Source organism: Penicillium samsonianum (assembly GCF_028829775.1).
Source record: "Penicillium samsonianum strain IBT 33392 chromosome Unknown utg000004l_segment0_segment0, whole genome shotgun sequence".
Lineage (NCBI taxonomy): Eukaryota > Fungi > Ascomycota > Eurotiomycetes > Eurotiales > Aspergillaceae > Penicillium > Penicillium samsonianum.
In genome coordinates, this window is record NW_026643262.1 from 19501 (window position 1) to 35160 (window position 15660).

General features: G+C 42.9%; 3 protein-coding genes across 3 annotated transcripts; 1 reads left to right on the plus strand and 2 right to left on the minus strand.

Moving 5' to 3' along the window:
- Positions 1-8609: 8609 nt before the first annotated feature.
- On the minus strand, positions 8610-10572 carry N7471_006897 (putative MFS transporter; the record flags this gene model as incomplete). The annotated part of the gene is made up of 7 exons (XM_057279616.1): positions 8610-8864; positions 8923-9181; positions 9244-9695; positions 9747-9902; positions 9952-10314; positions 10368-10456; positions 10515-10572. The coding sequence occupies 7 exons, from the start codon at positions 10570-10572 to the stop codon at positions 8610-8612; spliced, it is 1632 nt and encodes a 543-aa protein (XP_057133876.1).
- Positions 10573-11099: 527 nt separating this feature from the next.
- On the plus strand, positions 11100-12504 carry N7471_006898 (NAD(P)/FAD-dependent oxidoreductase; the record flags this gene model as incomplete). The annotated part of the gene is made up of 2 exons (XM_057279617.1): positions 11100-11289; positions 11348-12504. The coding sequence occupies 2 exons, from the start codon at positions 11100-11102 to the stop codon at positions 12502-12504; spliced, it is 1347 nt and encodes a 448-aa protein (XP_057133877.1).
- Positions 12505-14038: 1534 nt separating this feature from the next.
- On the minus strand, positions 14039-15385 carry N7471_006899 (glycoside hydrolase family 28 protein; the record flags this gene model as incomplete). Its single annotated transcript, XM_057279618.1, has 4 exons — positions 14039-14364; positions 14427-14556; positions 14634-15065; positions 15134-15385. 4 exons carry the CDS (start codon positions 15383-15385, stop codon positions 14039-14041), a joined length of 1140 nt encoding a protein of 379 aa, XP_057133878.1.
- Between the last annotated feature and the right edge of the window lie 275 nt (positions 15386-15660).

Below are 15660 nucleotides of genomic sequence, written 5' to 3' on the forward strand. Positions count from 1 at the left end.
AAGGGATGTATACTTCCAATGACCCTGGAATTCTCAGACCTACTATCTAGATTACGCGAAAGAGCCCGGGCATGAAGTAAATCGCCTTGAGGCGAACGGACTGGTCCCCTCTTGGCACAGGATGTTCATTTGGTATTTTCTCTACAGGTCCAGAACATCTTCCTTGGCGTCCCTTACGTCAACTCGCCGACAAACGCTTCTTACCCAGGCGGCAGCGGCTTAGGATTGTGCGCTGCCGGTGGCTATGTGAGTGGGGCCGGTGCCATTGAAACTAAGTGGATTTCCCCGTGCGCGGCGGGACAACCCGTCGAATGCTGTCCGACACTTCCGGGGTAGGAATAGAACAACACACCGTAGACGTCAGATCTCCTAAGAACTAATGACGAATGCGACAGCTTATGCAGCAAGTTGACTCCCAGAGCCTTCTCGTGGATATCATTTAGGTTCCTCTCCCCCTTGCTATAGGTTTTTTCGCGTACGCTTTTAAGTGATTCGCCTGAGAACCCCTTTAGCGCACTTGGATAGAACGTGATCGTCTCTATCCTGGCACCTAGCGAGGTGTCTAGGTAAGCTATAAGTCTAAGCGTGTTGTCGCGGCAGCTGCCGTGGAGGTTATCGAAACGGCGGATGGTCTGTCCGCCTCGCTCGGCGGGCCGGTTATCCTAGTATTCGTACTAGACAACTGTCTATATATTAATCCTAACGCGAACTTCGATTAAGGAGTGAAATTAGAGAATAGTACGTATGTTTATCGCCGAACGGGTCCTCGTCATCTAAGAAGTTGTTATTATAGTAGAACTCCTAAATCAGAAGCCTAACGTCGCTACTAAGCGCGGCGGTAAGTTTCGTCGCACGATCTAAGTATCACTCACTTTAGTCCGCTGTCGGGATGAAATAAGGTGAAAGAGAGATATCTATATCTACCTATCTGTTCCTACACTCTCGCCGCCCCGTCCTCGTTATCCTTAACGATATTTCCCCACTATACCTATCTAAAGATCGATTGGAACGTGTGTAGCGTCGACGCCACTAACTTGTCTGATAGTAGCGACTTCGAATTGCTTTTTAGGAAGTCGATAAGTGCTTCGCTACGGTCGATCATACGATTTATCTATTCAATTTTTTCTTAGTCTCGACACTAAGAGAACCTTTAGCATAAGGGGCTTACCGCGATAGGTGTATCGGCTAGAGCCTACGAGATCTAGCCGGCTTCGGTGCTACTATATTTGTTATCCTTAAAGGCACGCTTTATTAGGAGAGGTGGGTGGACGATTGTCTGGTTCCCTATATCTTAGAGGAAGCGGAGATAGTTCGCCGGTATAGTATTGTAGATAAAGGTAAGGCCTAATGGGGCTAGGAGAGCCGTACGAAGCTTTATAGCGATATCTTCGAATGACACGGATTCTTAGGATCGCGATTAGTAGTAATTGAGTATAGGGTGTCGGACTAAGCTTATCTTATAAATAGTGTGGACGAACCGTGTAGCTCTAAGAAGGACAACCGATGCCGGAGAATAGTATAGTCTTCTAACACCCGCCTTCATCTACATAAATTAAGACCTATGTCAATTACAGCCTAGACACTAGCTTCGCGATGTTACATCTCGCCTTAGCTTGCCGTTTTTCGCGCCGTCGTCTGTGTGCTCTGTATCCATTGTGCGCTACTTTAGGTCTATTTTAGCCTTGCTAGTTTCCGTTATGCCAGCCCTAATTAGGTACTTAGAACCGAGCTAGGTAGACCGGTAATGTTGGTCCGTAGAGAATCTAACAAATCCCTCGTGACTATAACTCTACGGGGGTGACAAAAACCGTATTTGGCCCTAATCTTGGTATTGCCAATAAACCATTAGACCACCTATGGGGAAAAATACAGCCAATCTTACTACTAGACCATAACCTCGGTTCCTATTTATTGGGGCTACTAACTATAGGGAGAGAGAGAGAGGAAGAATCATGATCTATTCAATCTATCTAGAGCAGGGGATTTATACCCTACCAAACAAAGAAAGGCTCAGTCTGCAAACAAATGAAGGCATCAATGAGATGACTAGACAAAGGCATCAATAGGATGACCGATATAGTCCAACACAGCCCCCCAGACTGAGCATCAAAATCAAGTTAAAAAATCATTCTGGTTTGCATAGTAAAATCGTCAAATAAAATGTAGTTTTCAAAGTATCGTATTCCGTCAATTCCGTCAATTTATAACCTTCAATTTGTAGGTTTTCCTTCGATATCATTCTTCTTTACCAAGTAGTTTCTCATCCTTTTAAAGTTAACCTTTGATAGTGCTTTTGTCAATATATCTATAGGGTTTTCCTTGGTGTTAATGAGTCGTATCTCGATCAATCCTTACTTCATCGTATACTTGACGAATTGGTATTTAACGTCTAGCCACTTAGTGCCCTTGTTAAATGCGTCCTTCTTTAGGATTGAGACGGCGTTATCGCTATCGGTGCAAATCGGCACTTAGATTAACGTATTTGTATCTTTAAGATTTAGTTATTAGAGTATCTTAATAAGATAGAGTGCTTCTCGCACTACTCCGTTAAGTGTAACGTATTCTACGATAGTGCTTCCTATAGCGACGACGTCTTATTTCCGCAAGTACTATAAAATTAGTGCGCCTATATAGTAGAAGATATAGGCTTCGGTTGACTTTCTATCTTCGTAGTCGTTATACGAAGAGTCGACGAAGCTAATAAGGCCTTTTCCAATCGTATTATTATCGTTAAGCTGAATTCTATAGTTAGGTGATCCTTTTAAATAGCGTAGAAGCTAGGAGAGAGTATTAAGATCTTCTTTTCTTAGATTAGTAGTCCTTCTCTATAGTCGATTAATAGAGAAAGTAATATCTAGTCTGGTTCTTATTATTAACTAGCTAACCTTACTAATATCTTCTCCGAAAGCTGCCTTCTCGCTCTATAAGATAGTATCATCTTTATTTCCTTAGTAGCCTTCTTATTCGTTATCCGATATTACTTACTAGGTTGAAAAAGGCGTTTTATAGGAAGCTTTTATAGGGAGGTATATAGTAGAAACTCTTCCTAAGCTTGCTATCTATAGTAGATCTTCTATATAGGTAGCTTAGTTAATAAAAATGCCGTTTATTAATCTTATTATACTAGTTCCTAGGTATCTAGTAGGCTCGCCTATATCATATTTAAAAGTTAATACTTCTACTATTATAATCCTATTAATATAACATATAAGTGATTTAAACTATACAATGCATTTTAGTTTAAAAATGCAACATTACAAATAATGATTTAATAATATAACCATACAATGTAAAATATAATATGAACATACAATGCATTATGCAACATTACAATATAACCATACAATGCATTTATTAAAATGCAACATTACAAATAATGATTTAATAAATATAAACCATATATGAATTTATTAAAATGCAACATTACATATGATTTAATAATATAACTATACAATGCATTTTAAATCTATTATTATGACGATAACACATTTAATTAGATCTATCTAGATCTATTTTCAAAAGAGATAAATAAGACTATAACCACCGAGATAATAATCTTTTTACAACACGGTTAATATCTTCTTTATATTGAATATACTTCAATTAACTAAATACAACCTTTTTATCTCTTTACTTTCTTACCTTTCATCTTTAGTTTTTCTTTCCTACCATCTAACCCCTATAACCTCCTAGAGCCTATAACCTTAATCTTAAAACTAATATTTGTCTTAAACCACTTAATATTCTCCTTTATCGTGGAAGCGTATAGAGTATTATCTATATTTAGTAAAAGCTATATATCTTTCTCTCTATAGACGAAGATATATCTTTTATCTAGTAGTTATTTAAAACCAAGCTTTTCTTCTAGTTCTTTCTTAATCGTTTTATACTACAAGTATACAGATTGTCGAAGGCTATATAAAGCTTGTAGGATTATATATACTATACCTAGTTTCTTAAAGCCGGTTAGTGGTCTTACAAAAATATATCTATCGTCGATTAAGGTATTAAGATAGGCGGTTATATAGTTCATTAGGAGGCAAATGATGAGATAATCTATGATATCTTTATTACCACAGTATGAGATAATCTATGATATCTGTATTATCTCATTGTCTATGGTATTAGAAAGGAAGTCATAATATAGTTTTTTACTATATGTAGGATATCTAGGGTTCTTCCTAGATAGAGCCAGTAATTTATATATGATCTCCTTCCTACCATAATGGAAATATACTATACTATTATATTATACACTATTATACACTATTATGCTAAGAGTATCGTTAAAGTTAAATCCTAGACGTTATCTATTCCTATAGATAACCTATCTTACTCTTAGTTCTATTATAAAGTCTTATTTGTCACTCTTCTTATCGAATACCCACTTACTAGGTAAGATAGTACTTCCTACTAGTGGTATTTCGACGTATTAGTACGCTTTTATAGTATCCAATTTTATAATCTAGTTATCTAAAGCTTATTTCTAAAGCTCCTATTTAGGTGATTTCTTTACTTCGGTGAGGTTCTTTAGGATCTTAACCTACTAAGATTTTAAACTCTTAGCATAATAGTGTATAATAGCGTATAATAGTGTATAATATAATAGTATAGTATATTTCTATTATGGTAGGAAGGAGATCATATATAAATTACTGGCTCTATCTAGGAAGAACCCTAGATATCCTACATATAGTAAAAAACTATATTATGACTTCCTTTCTAATACCATAGACAATGAGATAATACAGATATCATAGATTATCTCATACTGTGGTAATAAAGATATCATAGATTATCTCATCATTTGCCTCCTAATGAACTATATAAGAAGCAAAGACTCCTATATATAACAATAATTAATCTTACCATCGCCATCTGAGTTACCTATTTAGGATAAGTATAACCATATACATATTTATATATATATATTATATAAGACATTATATAATATATATAGCTTATCTAATACTACTTCCCTATAAAATATTATAACCTACCATTAGGCTATAATATATTATTTGCTAAATTGCTTACATAAACCCTATAGAATGCTAGCTATAGTAATACTAATAGCTAGTATAGCACCTCCTAGTGGTCTTATATTACCTCGCTTATCCTATTCTAGATCATTATATCTTTATAGTGTAACGCCGGCAGTTTAGCGTCCCGATGTTCTAGTTCTTACCTATAGTGGTAGGGTTAGTGATATTGCTAAAGGATTAGGAGAAGAAGATGACATCCCACGTATAGGCGTTATAGTGCTTAGCGATAGCGTGGGCATAAAACCGCCTAGTACTAGTGCTTTTTCGACGGGTCTTAGGGTGGTATATAGCGTATATAGTTCTTATTCTTACTTATTATCGTTAAGTTTAACCACTCTTAGTTCTAAGATTATTAACTTTATCGTCTTTTAGGTAGTGATAACTAGTAAACTAGCTCTTATTTTAAAGCTTTGAGTGGGACTATTAATAATCTCTCCTCTAATAACAATCTCTCTATTATCGTAGTGAGGAATGCTATACTTTTGCTCCTAGAAAACGACGTCTCTATATCTCGTCAGTTTCTTAGTTTTAGGATCGTAAATGCGGTATATATAACCGTTATTCCCTTCGTAACTAATAAGATAACCGATCTATACTCTAGCCTCCATTTTCTAAGATTGAACCCTTCTTTCTTTAGGTATATATACGTACGCCTTAGTATACTGTTACGCACTGCTAACTGGTCACAGTTAGGTTAGAAGGGTTCGGTTATACTTGCCTTATGCTTCCCAAGTTTCCAACGTCAACGATCTGTTCTCTCAACCGTACTGTCGCCTAACAGGCCTTACTATAGGATAGGTCCTTTCGAGGTATCGAGGAACGATGCTAGGTAGAGCGCCAAGGAGATCTATACCGAGGTATTGGTCTACTCGTAGGTGTTGTCAAGTTATAATCAAGTAAAGAGTCACTAAAGTTCCAAAGGTGTACACAAGTAATAATGTATGATTGAAGACGAAGAACTATACTAAGTATATGAACGAGTGTCCTTATATATCCTTCGTGTCTACTCCCTAATCTACCCCCTAGGGGTAGATACTAGAGTCACTATATACTCCTAGGTATACTCCTATAGAGTAGGTCCTAGAGTCACGCTTAGTTAGGCGTATCCTACGATTAACCTTTTCCTATGAAATGCCGGGGTCATACTTAGCCAAGTATGCCCTACGGCTGTCCTACGACTAGTCTCATCCTAGGATAAGTCTTGTCCTACGATATGCCCTGGTCACGTGTCCGACTCACTGGGTCTCTAGGGGTCCTATAATGGTTGCTATCGTGCGATCGCCCGTGTTATAGGATACGTGGTTCCTTGCGGCATGGCTTATATTGGGTTCGCTAACACCGTGTGTTATTCTGTATCATGAGGGTACAACGGAAAGACCATATATTTCCGTGGTGTATCACGTGACTTGTTGGTTGGTTGGCTCTCGGTGGCCCATCGGCGTGGCTTGTGGATCTCCACTGATTGGTGACGGGAGTGCCCGTAACATATACCATACTCTTAAAAAGGAGAGAAAGGCGTTTTCTAGTGTCCTTATATTAAGACCTTTCCGCCAAGTAATAATTAGTGTATCTTGTTGCTTAGCACTTTAACCTTAGTTATCTGTACTTAGACCTTGCCAACTCCCATGGACCCACTCCCATGAGAAAGTCTTGGCAGTCAAAATCAATGCCAAGGCAGATTATCACTACCTATTTAGGCAATTCCATTACCTAGATAGGTTTAGCGTAGTCCCATGGGAGTGATGGGACCAGGTTATGGGACCAAAATTTTCTTAGTCCCATGGGAGTTGGCAAGGTCTATCCGTGACACCAGGCTCAATTAACTAGGGTAGTTCACCTTGCTTAGTGAATGCCTATTCGATTTGGTCGAATAGCTGATCGCTTACTACGGTCGTGGGCATCGATTCGGCCTCCGCTTCCGCCCCAAGGTCATAAATCCGAATATAGTGAGATCCTAGCCCCTATACGAGCTTTTGCTAAACTAAGGGGATGATACGTACCCTAAAGATAGGCTATCACTTGCTTTAGTCTAATACTATGGTCGCATTTCTTATATACAATTAATAATAGTTGGATGGTTGGTGAAGGAAGTCGGTGTTCTAATAGCGAGGTTGAATATATATTTCGTGTACATGTTAGGTGAATGAGAAATATATAAGACTAGGTCGGGGGGTGAAAGGGTGTTAAAAAGTCCGAGATGATAGCTGGGTGTCTTATAACCCCCTAAGGCATCCAATACCTCTCTTAATCATTGCGAGCTATCATAATTAAGGTGGTTCAGTTCATCTTAGGTCCTAAAGTGAGGTGTCAGGACCCCGAGATAGCTTTCATCCCGGCATTGCAGAATAAGACCATCTTTACTTAGCACATATAGCATGACGTGCCAAAGGCTATACGTCGTATTTCCAACCACTCTTCCGCGTAGGATAGATGAAAATGCGCTCGGCACTAATCGCAACTCAGGATCACGCATTCGTTTGCTTATTCCTCGTCCTCGGTTAGACAAAATATATAGTTAATGTCGTCGACCTCTTCACTGAAGCTGAGATTCTGCAGCGTCAAGTCTTATTCGCCCGCCCAGATATTAGTGACCGATATCAGGACAGGTGGTCGAGCCGGCGAAACGGGCTATAGAACCTGTTACTCCTTAGCATTGCGGTAGTGACGAATGGGTTGATTAATTGCACTAGCCTAGGGCTGGTCGATAGGGGCACCAGCGGGTCTTGTCTAAGCCCGTGCGGTGGTGACCGGTTAGTGTTATCTGATCCCGCCAGGCGTCTCCTAGAGGCTGACGACAGCTAACGCTAGCCCGTATGCATAATGGATGGAGATGCAAATCTAGAGTTATATAGCACTCGCGCCTAGTTGCGGACGGCTGCTTTATACCACTGCTGGCCAACTTGTTCGGCCTAGTGCCATCTCGCGTAGAGGAATTCTTTGGCAACCGCAGAGCTTGGATTGCAAAGTTGACAATTCGAACGGCTCTCTAGTGAGAGTGTTTAGCTTTTGATAGCCTAGGGCTTGGTGTCTTCAAGTTTGATCGAGTTTTTGCACGGAGCGCCTTTTTTCGTCATCCCGCAACTGAAGTCAGGGCCGCGATTGGGGCTGACCTCTATCTCACAAACAGGAAACGGATTCCAAGGCAGCATGGAAGTCATTGATCGGATCTTGGGGCCACATTGCCCACGTGGCAGGAGACGGAAGTACAACATAGGTAGGTACGATTATATGGAGGATATAGGTCCCACCGACAGTGACACCAGCTCCATATCGACAGCGGACCCTGCACGGATCGTGTAGTATCGGTGGTGCCTATTATAACGCCTGGATCTCCTTTAATGATCCATGATGTATGATGGAAGATCCATCATCTAGACAACTAGCTCTACTCTTTAAGCATTGTATCAAATCCTTATGGTAATTCTTTTCGCGCTGAGGCCGCTATAGTAAAATGTTGTATCGAGAATGACATCCGTATAGCTATGTATAGACCTATACATAGCCGTAGTGGGTTACCCAGCTATATGCGAAAAAAAGAGCCTCAACTGGAGGTGACGTACTACCTCAAAGTGCTGGATTATGATCACGGCCGGTCTCAGCCAGGAACTGCTCATATCTTCCCTTGCACTTGCGACGCCATGTCTTTCCCCAAATAATCATAGGAATACTCATCAACACAGACAGTACAACCAACATGCCATAGCAAGTAAAGGCCCATCCGTAGTTAGTCGCCTCGATAAAATACTGAACGGAGAAGGAGATGGCGAAATTGATCAGTGACGAGCATATAGCAAGCACCACGACAAGTTCACCAGAGATCTAAGTGTTGAAATATAATTAGCGAAGGACACAGGCCACTAATTAGATACCCACTTACCCCATCGAAGCATTCCATTGCATATGTCGTTGCCAGACTCGTTATCGACACCTGTTGGGCAATGAGGCAGCACAGAGCTACAGCAACTGCGATCCAATGTTCACCATTTGTAGCAGCCCATCCGTACGTGAAGTATCCCACAGCACCAAATATGAAGGGAAAGATATAGGCCCAGATGCGCATTTCGGGCTCTTTGTACCCCTTGTTTCGGCGAGAGAGCACTAAGACAAGCCAATCGGAAAGAGAGCCAACGCCCATTCTTACCAGCCAATATAGTTAGTAAGATTCAAGTCAAAATCGGGACAATAGGTGAAGTCCAACCCAAGGAAGTTCCCAATAAGAGCAGACAGAAATAGCAGCCCGGTAGACCCCGCGCTCCAGTTATATGGAGCCTCAGTCATGATCTCGGAGATGGTGTTGAAAGACACAATACCAGCTGTGCATCCAAATGCGAACTGAATCCCACCGAGTACGATATTAGGGAATGCAAAAAGGTAAAATGGCCGTCGGAAATACTGAAGCCATGTAGTTTGATCGTCTGGGAAGTAATGAACTAGTGTGACCTTTTGCCGGAATGTCCGTGCGGGTAATTGTTCTTCTGAAATATTGCTTACAGTAGTAGATACCGGTGACCCAACCCTTCGGTGCTTCTCTGGCTTATCTAAGCCATTGACAGGTGCATCCGTAGGGACTAAGCCGAGAATATTGTTGAATCGATATCGGGGAAACATAGTATCATCAAAGGTGAAGATAAAGAGCAGTATCAAAACACCCTATAACTATTAGCTCGGTAATAAATCAGTCAATCAAGTAGAACAACATACGCATGTAATGGCTACAATGGGCTGGCTCCAACGCCACCCAATGCCATCGGCAATGTATCCACCCAAGATCAAACCTAGGATTGATCCGAGCTGCTGGAAAAATATGTATAACGAGACCATTCGACCACGCTCGTGAGCGAAAAACATGTCAAAGATCTATTTTAGATGAGTGACGTTATGCAGAATATGTAGGTGACATACTCACAGTAAGTTGGATTAATGCCTGATATGCCGCGGTGCCAACCCCCTGAACTGCAAGCATAATATAGTACTGAGCCGTCCCGTGATAGAATTTACCCCAAACCGAGCCACCAAGTAGGATCAGCAAGCTCAGAATGTAGACAATTTTGCGGCCGAATTTCATGGCGGACGGGATCCAGATTATGTTGAAAAATCCAAGCAGCAGGTAGTTCAGAGCAGATGCACCGTTCATGTTGTTGAGTGTGACTCCTGTGTCGGATGATATCATTGTCCAACTTGCGCCATTATTATTCTCGCCAAAGGAGAAGACACAGGCATAGAAGGAGATGAGGAACAACGACCAGAACTTTTTCACGCGTGTCCAGTTCTATGTCTTATGGTTAGGATATGCTCGCTGACATTGTGGGCCTATCATTTTACCAAAGGGTCTGCGGGTGACTTGGAGGGTTGAGGAATCAGAAGAATTTCCTGCCGCCCAGCGTGAGCAGCATCTCGTAGATTGCGAGATGCTAGGATTTCACTGTTAGCATTACGATATTCGCCAGAGAGGTATTCACTGAAACATACTGTCAACCAAATAAACCGTGCCGGGCACGTCGGTCTCTATATAATCTGAGTGAGCCATATTGGTATATCACAGCACGAGTCGATAAGGAAAAGTGGGAGCTTTAATACCCTTATATTCAAATTCTCAAGTCATAGATCATCCTGGGTCGGCAATAGCCGACCCTATTGACAATCCACGTGTCCAGATAAGCCATCTGTGAGGGGAATAAAATCATGGAAGCTGCAGGCGATCGCATTGGTAGAATTGAAAGGAATAAAAGGAAACATTCACGTAAATCATCTCCCCATTGACTAGTTTCGATGAGACCAAGATTGTGTATGTGGAGAATCAATATGTCCCCGTGCGGAGAAGCTTACCCCAACCTCGGAAGTGAAAGTCGTGGGAAGGTCCAGCCGTCGGAACATACCCGCTAAGGCTAAGCTGATAAGTATTGGCCATTTTAACCGCTTAGCTTGATGGAAATAGTGATGTTTCAAAACTGGTATGTACCACATGACTTTGCGTAATAGCACATAAGTCCCCTCGGCCCCTCTTCACTGGCGATAGTTTTGACGGTCTCTACGGCGGACTCTCGAAACAATAGTATGGCAACACAGAAACTCACCGACTCTTCAATTCTCATTGTCGGCGCCGGGACTTGGGGATGCTCAGCTGCCCTTCACCTAGCCCGCCGAGGATACAAAAATGTCAAAGTGCTGGATCCACACCCGGTGCCCTCGCCCATTGCTGCGGGGAACGACATCAACAAAATCATGGAGCACAAGGAACCAAGACGTAAGTATGCATGCGTCGTCCTGCTACCAGGATGAGAGCAATTGTTAATATTTATCAGCCCCGAATCCTGATTCCCGAAGCATCGCCTCTGCAACCTTCACCAGGGCTGCATTGAAAGGCTGGAAGACGGATCCAGTCTTCCAACCATATTTCCATGAAACGGGATTCATTGTCTCGGGCCATACACCCGCTCTCATAGAACACATCAAAAAAGAAGAGATCGATCAATCCGAAGGCGACTGGGTGGCCTTGGACTCGGCCGAGGATTTCCGCCAAACCATGCCGCCGGGTGTATTGACAGGAGATTTCCCCAACTGGAAAGGCTGGATCAGCCGATCCGGAGCAGGATGGATCCACGCTCGTAAGGCCATGGTCTCTGCATACACCGAGGCGCAACGTCTAGGTGTAAAATTTGTTGTAGGCTCGCCCCGAGGAAACGTTGAAAGCTTGGTCTACAAAGATGGGGATGTGGTTGGGGCCCAAACTGCAGATAGTGTAGGTCATTATGCAGAGCGTACAATTCTCGCGGCTGGAGCTGGTAGCGATCGACTGCTAGACTTCAAAAACCAGCTGCGCCCAACTGCTTGGACTTTGTGCCACCTCCCTATGACGCCCGATGAGGCTACGAAGTATCGCAACCTGCCTGTTCTTTTCAATATCGCAAAGGGCTTCTTCATGGAGCCGGATGAAGAGAACAATGAGCTTAAGATCTGCGATGAGCATCCGGGGTACTGCAACTTTGTGTCGGATCCCGATCACCAAGGCGAAAAGAGAAGTATTCCTTTCGCCAAGCAACAGATTCCAATTGAAGCCGAGGTGCGGGCTAGGGATTTTCTTCGTGACACCATGCCACACCTTGCTAATCGACCTTTCTCTTTCGCTCGTATCTGTTGGGATGCCGATACGGTGGATCGTGCGTTTTTGATAGATCGACACCCTGAGTATAGATCTCTCGTGGTGGCCGTCGGCGGCTCGGGAAATGGGGCTATGCAGATGCCCACCATTGGGGGATTTATCTCAGACGCGTTGGAAGGAAAATCACCAAAGGAATTGAAGGGTCTTGTCCGGTGGCGACCGGAAATTGCAGTCGATCGTGACTGGAAGTCTACACAGAACCGCTTTGGTGGACCTGGTATACTTATGGACTTCCAAGATGTGAAGGCTCATGAATGGACTCAAATCGGAGAAGGCAGCAGCAAAGAAATTAGACTGTAGAAACAGCATATCGAGTCCATTTACAAAACCAACCTGGCTACTTTTACTCGCCCATAAAGGCATTATCCCCATATCCTTCTTAACAACATCTGTTTTAGGTCAAGTATCAAAATCAAATATATTCTTAAACTGTGTAGTGTTCTATATATGCTAAAACAGCTAAGCAAAAAAGCGCGAAACTAAAGCTGGTAACTACGAATATGTTCACAATTTGCTGGAAGCCCTGGAGCACCAATGCTGTCGCGAGCAAGGCGTCGAATTTCCTTTCTGCTCGGTCAAACAGTCTAAAGCATACTCGCTGACTTCGAAGCAAAATTACCTCATTATGTATCTTATAAAATCAATGTAATGGTCTAAAAATCTTACGTCGCTATTTTGGGAGATTCCCGGACTTGGCCAGTTACCTGTCGTCTTTCCTGTATTACGCCATGCTGCAGGCTGAGAAGGAAAACTAGGAAATCGTCCGCTAACTGGTTTCGGAGATTTACTTGGGTTTCCATGGAATCTCCTCTGAACTCTAGGGAAAATTGCCTGTCCCTGAGTTGAGGGTTTTCACATTTCCTTAGAGACGTCCGTTCCTCAGGCGTGCCTCAGGCGTGCCTCAGACGTGAGTGTAGAGTCGCTCCTTCCCTAAAAGTTCTTTGTCCAAAGCAAACACAAACATCGATGTTTCCATAGATTCATTTCCTCATATTCAGACTGGATACCTCGCTCAACAGTATCGAGCCTATATTACGTGGCATATTCAGATATATTTAAAATCCCAACTTAGGGTTATAGGGCTTCTTCTTTGACCAACCAAATCCACCAAATACGTGTAAAGAATGTATTGTAAAGCCAACTCAGGCTCAATAGGCCGCCTCCCATGGGATAGGCCAAAAGAAGGCATTCAGGCATTAAAATCAGGCATTCGGTATTGAGCGCTATACACCATCGTATAGAGGGGAAGAGTGGAGAAAAGGAAAAGGGATGCGTACGATCCAATGATAAATTTAAGGAAAATTGCATAAATTATAAAGGTCACATACTCTACAATTCTACTCCACTTTAAAAACCAATTAGGGCCCTATCCTACAATAAGGCCTATTAGGCAACAGTACGGTTGAGAGAACAGATCGTTAACGTTGGAAGACTGAGAAGCTTGCTTAAGGCAAGTATAACCTGGAACCCTTCTAACCTAACTGTGACCAGTTGGCAGTGCGTAACACCTAAGCGACCTAAATTTAGATAAGTACACCGAAGTGGTTCTCTAGAAGACCAGAAAAAGAAAGACCTGAAAAAAATATATAGCGATTCCGCCAGAAAACCTGACCTAATGCCAATATCGGAGAAGAATTTAGAAAAGCAGAACCGGGCTCCGAAGGGGTACAAAGACCTTTGTTGCCTAGCTATTCAAGTTGATTCTTTCTCGCAATTCCTTTCTTTATGAATACAAAAAAGTCTCTACCACCATGTTGTAAATATTCGCCGGTCCAAAGACAACGGACGAACAGCGCAGAAACATGTCGGCACCAAAGTAGCAAAAATTGAAGGCTTAGCAAGTGTTAGTAGGTGCATTTTTGCACAAATCCGCCTTGCCGCCACTCACTGCAACTTTAGTCCAAGTCCAGCCTGAACAACTGGCAGAACTTCCACACTCGATGGTGATATCGGTGCCACTGGATGTGACCGTGCCGTGCACATTATTCAAGGTGAGACCAGTGATTGGAACCTGGGTCGTGGGGTTTCCAGTGTAGCCAGAATTGGTGTAGTCTTGGCGGATGGTGACTCCCTGGCTCGTAATGCCGGAGAGGGTAATATCCTGGAAAGTCACGCCTTTAATACTACCGGTGGCGCCAGCGACAGCTTTGACACGGACACCTGACAGAAATATCAGTTCAAGAAACGGGAAAACTTATAGTCATTATCCGGCTCGGGCTTACCATTCTGAGAGTTGATGACCTGGGTGCTGCTGATATGGACGGTGTCTACCACATTATTGGAACGGCCACCAACTGAGCCGATAGACAATCCATGCCCACCAGAGCAGTAACCCCCGGAAAAAATAATGTTCTGGGTATTAATGGTCAGCAAGAACCGTGGTAATCATTCCCTGCAGCTAGGCAGGGCGACAATCTTCGAGCACTTACCGTCCCAGAATTGATAGCAAGGCAGTCGTCTTGGTTCCAAACTGTAGCACCAGTGATGGTAATATGATCACTGTCGCCTATATCGAACCCGTCGGTATTGTGACCGAGAGAATTCTTATCACCATTTCTGTTGTCAATTGTGGCACCACTGATTGTCAGACCCGACGAGCCAGAGATGCTGAAGACCTGAACGGGAGAATCCTTGATGTTCAACCCGGTTATAGTGGAGGCTCCCTTGAGATTGTGGGCGAAGAAGAACTTAGGTTTGAGATTGGTCTTGCTGTTGGAACCCTCTCCATCCCACCAGCGGGAACCTTGGCCATCGATGACGTGACCGGAAGCCCCAGAAACTTCGATGTTGGTCCCAGAGATGGAGATCAGAGGGCCCACCCACTGCTTATGGCCGAAAGTAGTGGTTCCCTCAAATATCACCTACAAAATTTTCAGTAAATTCGCCGTCAGTGCAGCAAGAGAGTCACGGGTTTGTGGAGAGTTTTTACCTTGGTACCCGTGGCCAGACCAGTCAAATCCAGCGTAGTCCCGGCAGGCACTACAACGTTATTGAGAGTAATACTGGAGCAACCTGCCTTTCCAGCTATCGCTGCTGCTGCACCATTGGCTCCTGAATAGCTGCACGCAGATCCACGAGGGGTGAGTCTGTCCCCTTCAGCCGGTTCGGCAGCTGGAGAGGCGAGGGCCAAGGACGTTGAGCCTAGCAATCCCAGAACAACACTGCGTGTCAATATCAACATGTCGACGCAGACGAAATACTTTGAATTGAATAAAAACTGGCGATGAAGATACTGGATGCTTTTTAGTAGATAGGAATGAAGTCTTATATATTTTTCATTTCTTTTCTTTCTTTCAATCCGCAGCGGATTGGCGGGAAATTTCTTTCCACGCTCCCTAGCTCGAGTGTGCTACTGGTAATCTCAATACCCCTTTCGGTTTATTGAACCAAGACATTGCAATCTATTTGAGTTTGTGCTTATTCTGCTAAATTTTAAATATCTTAAGAGCTGTTACT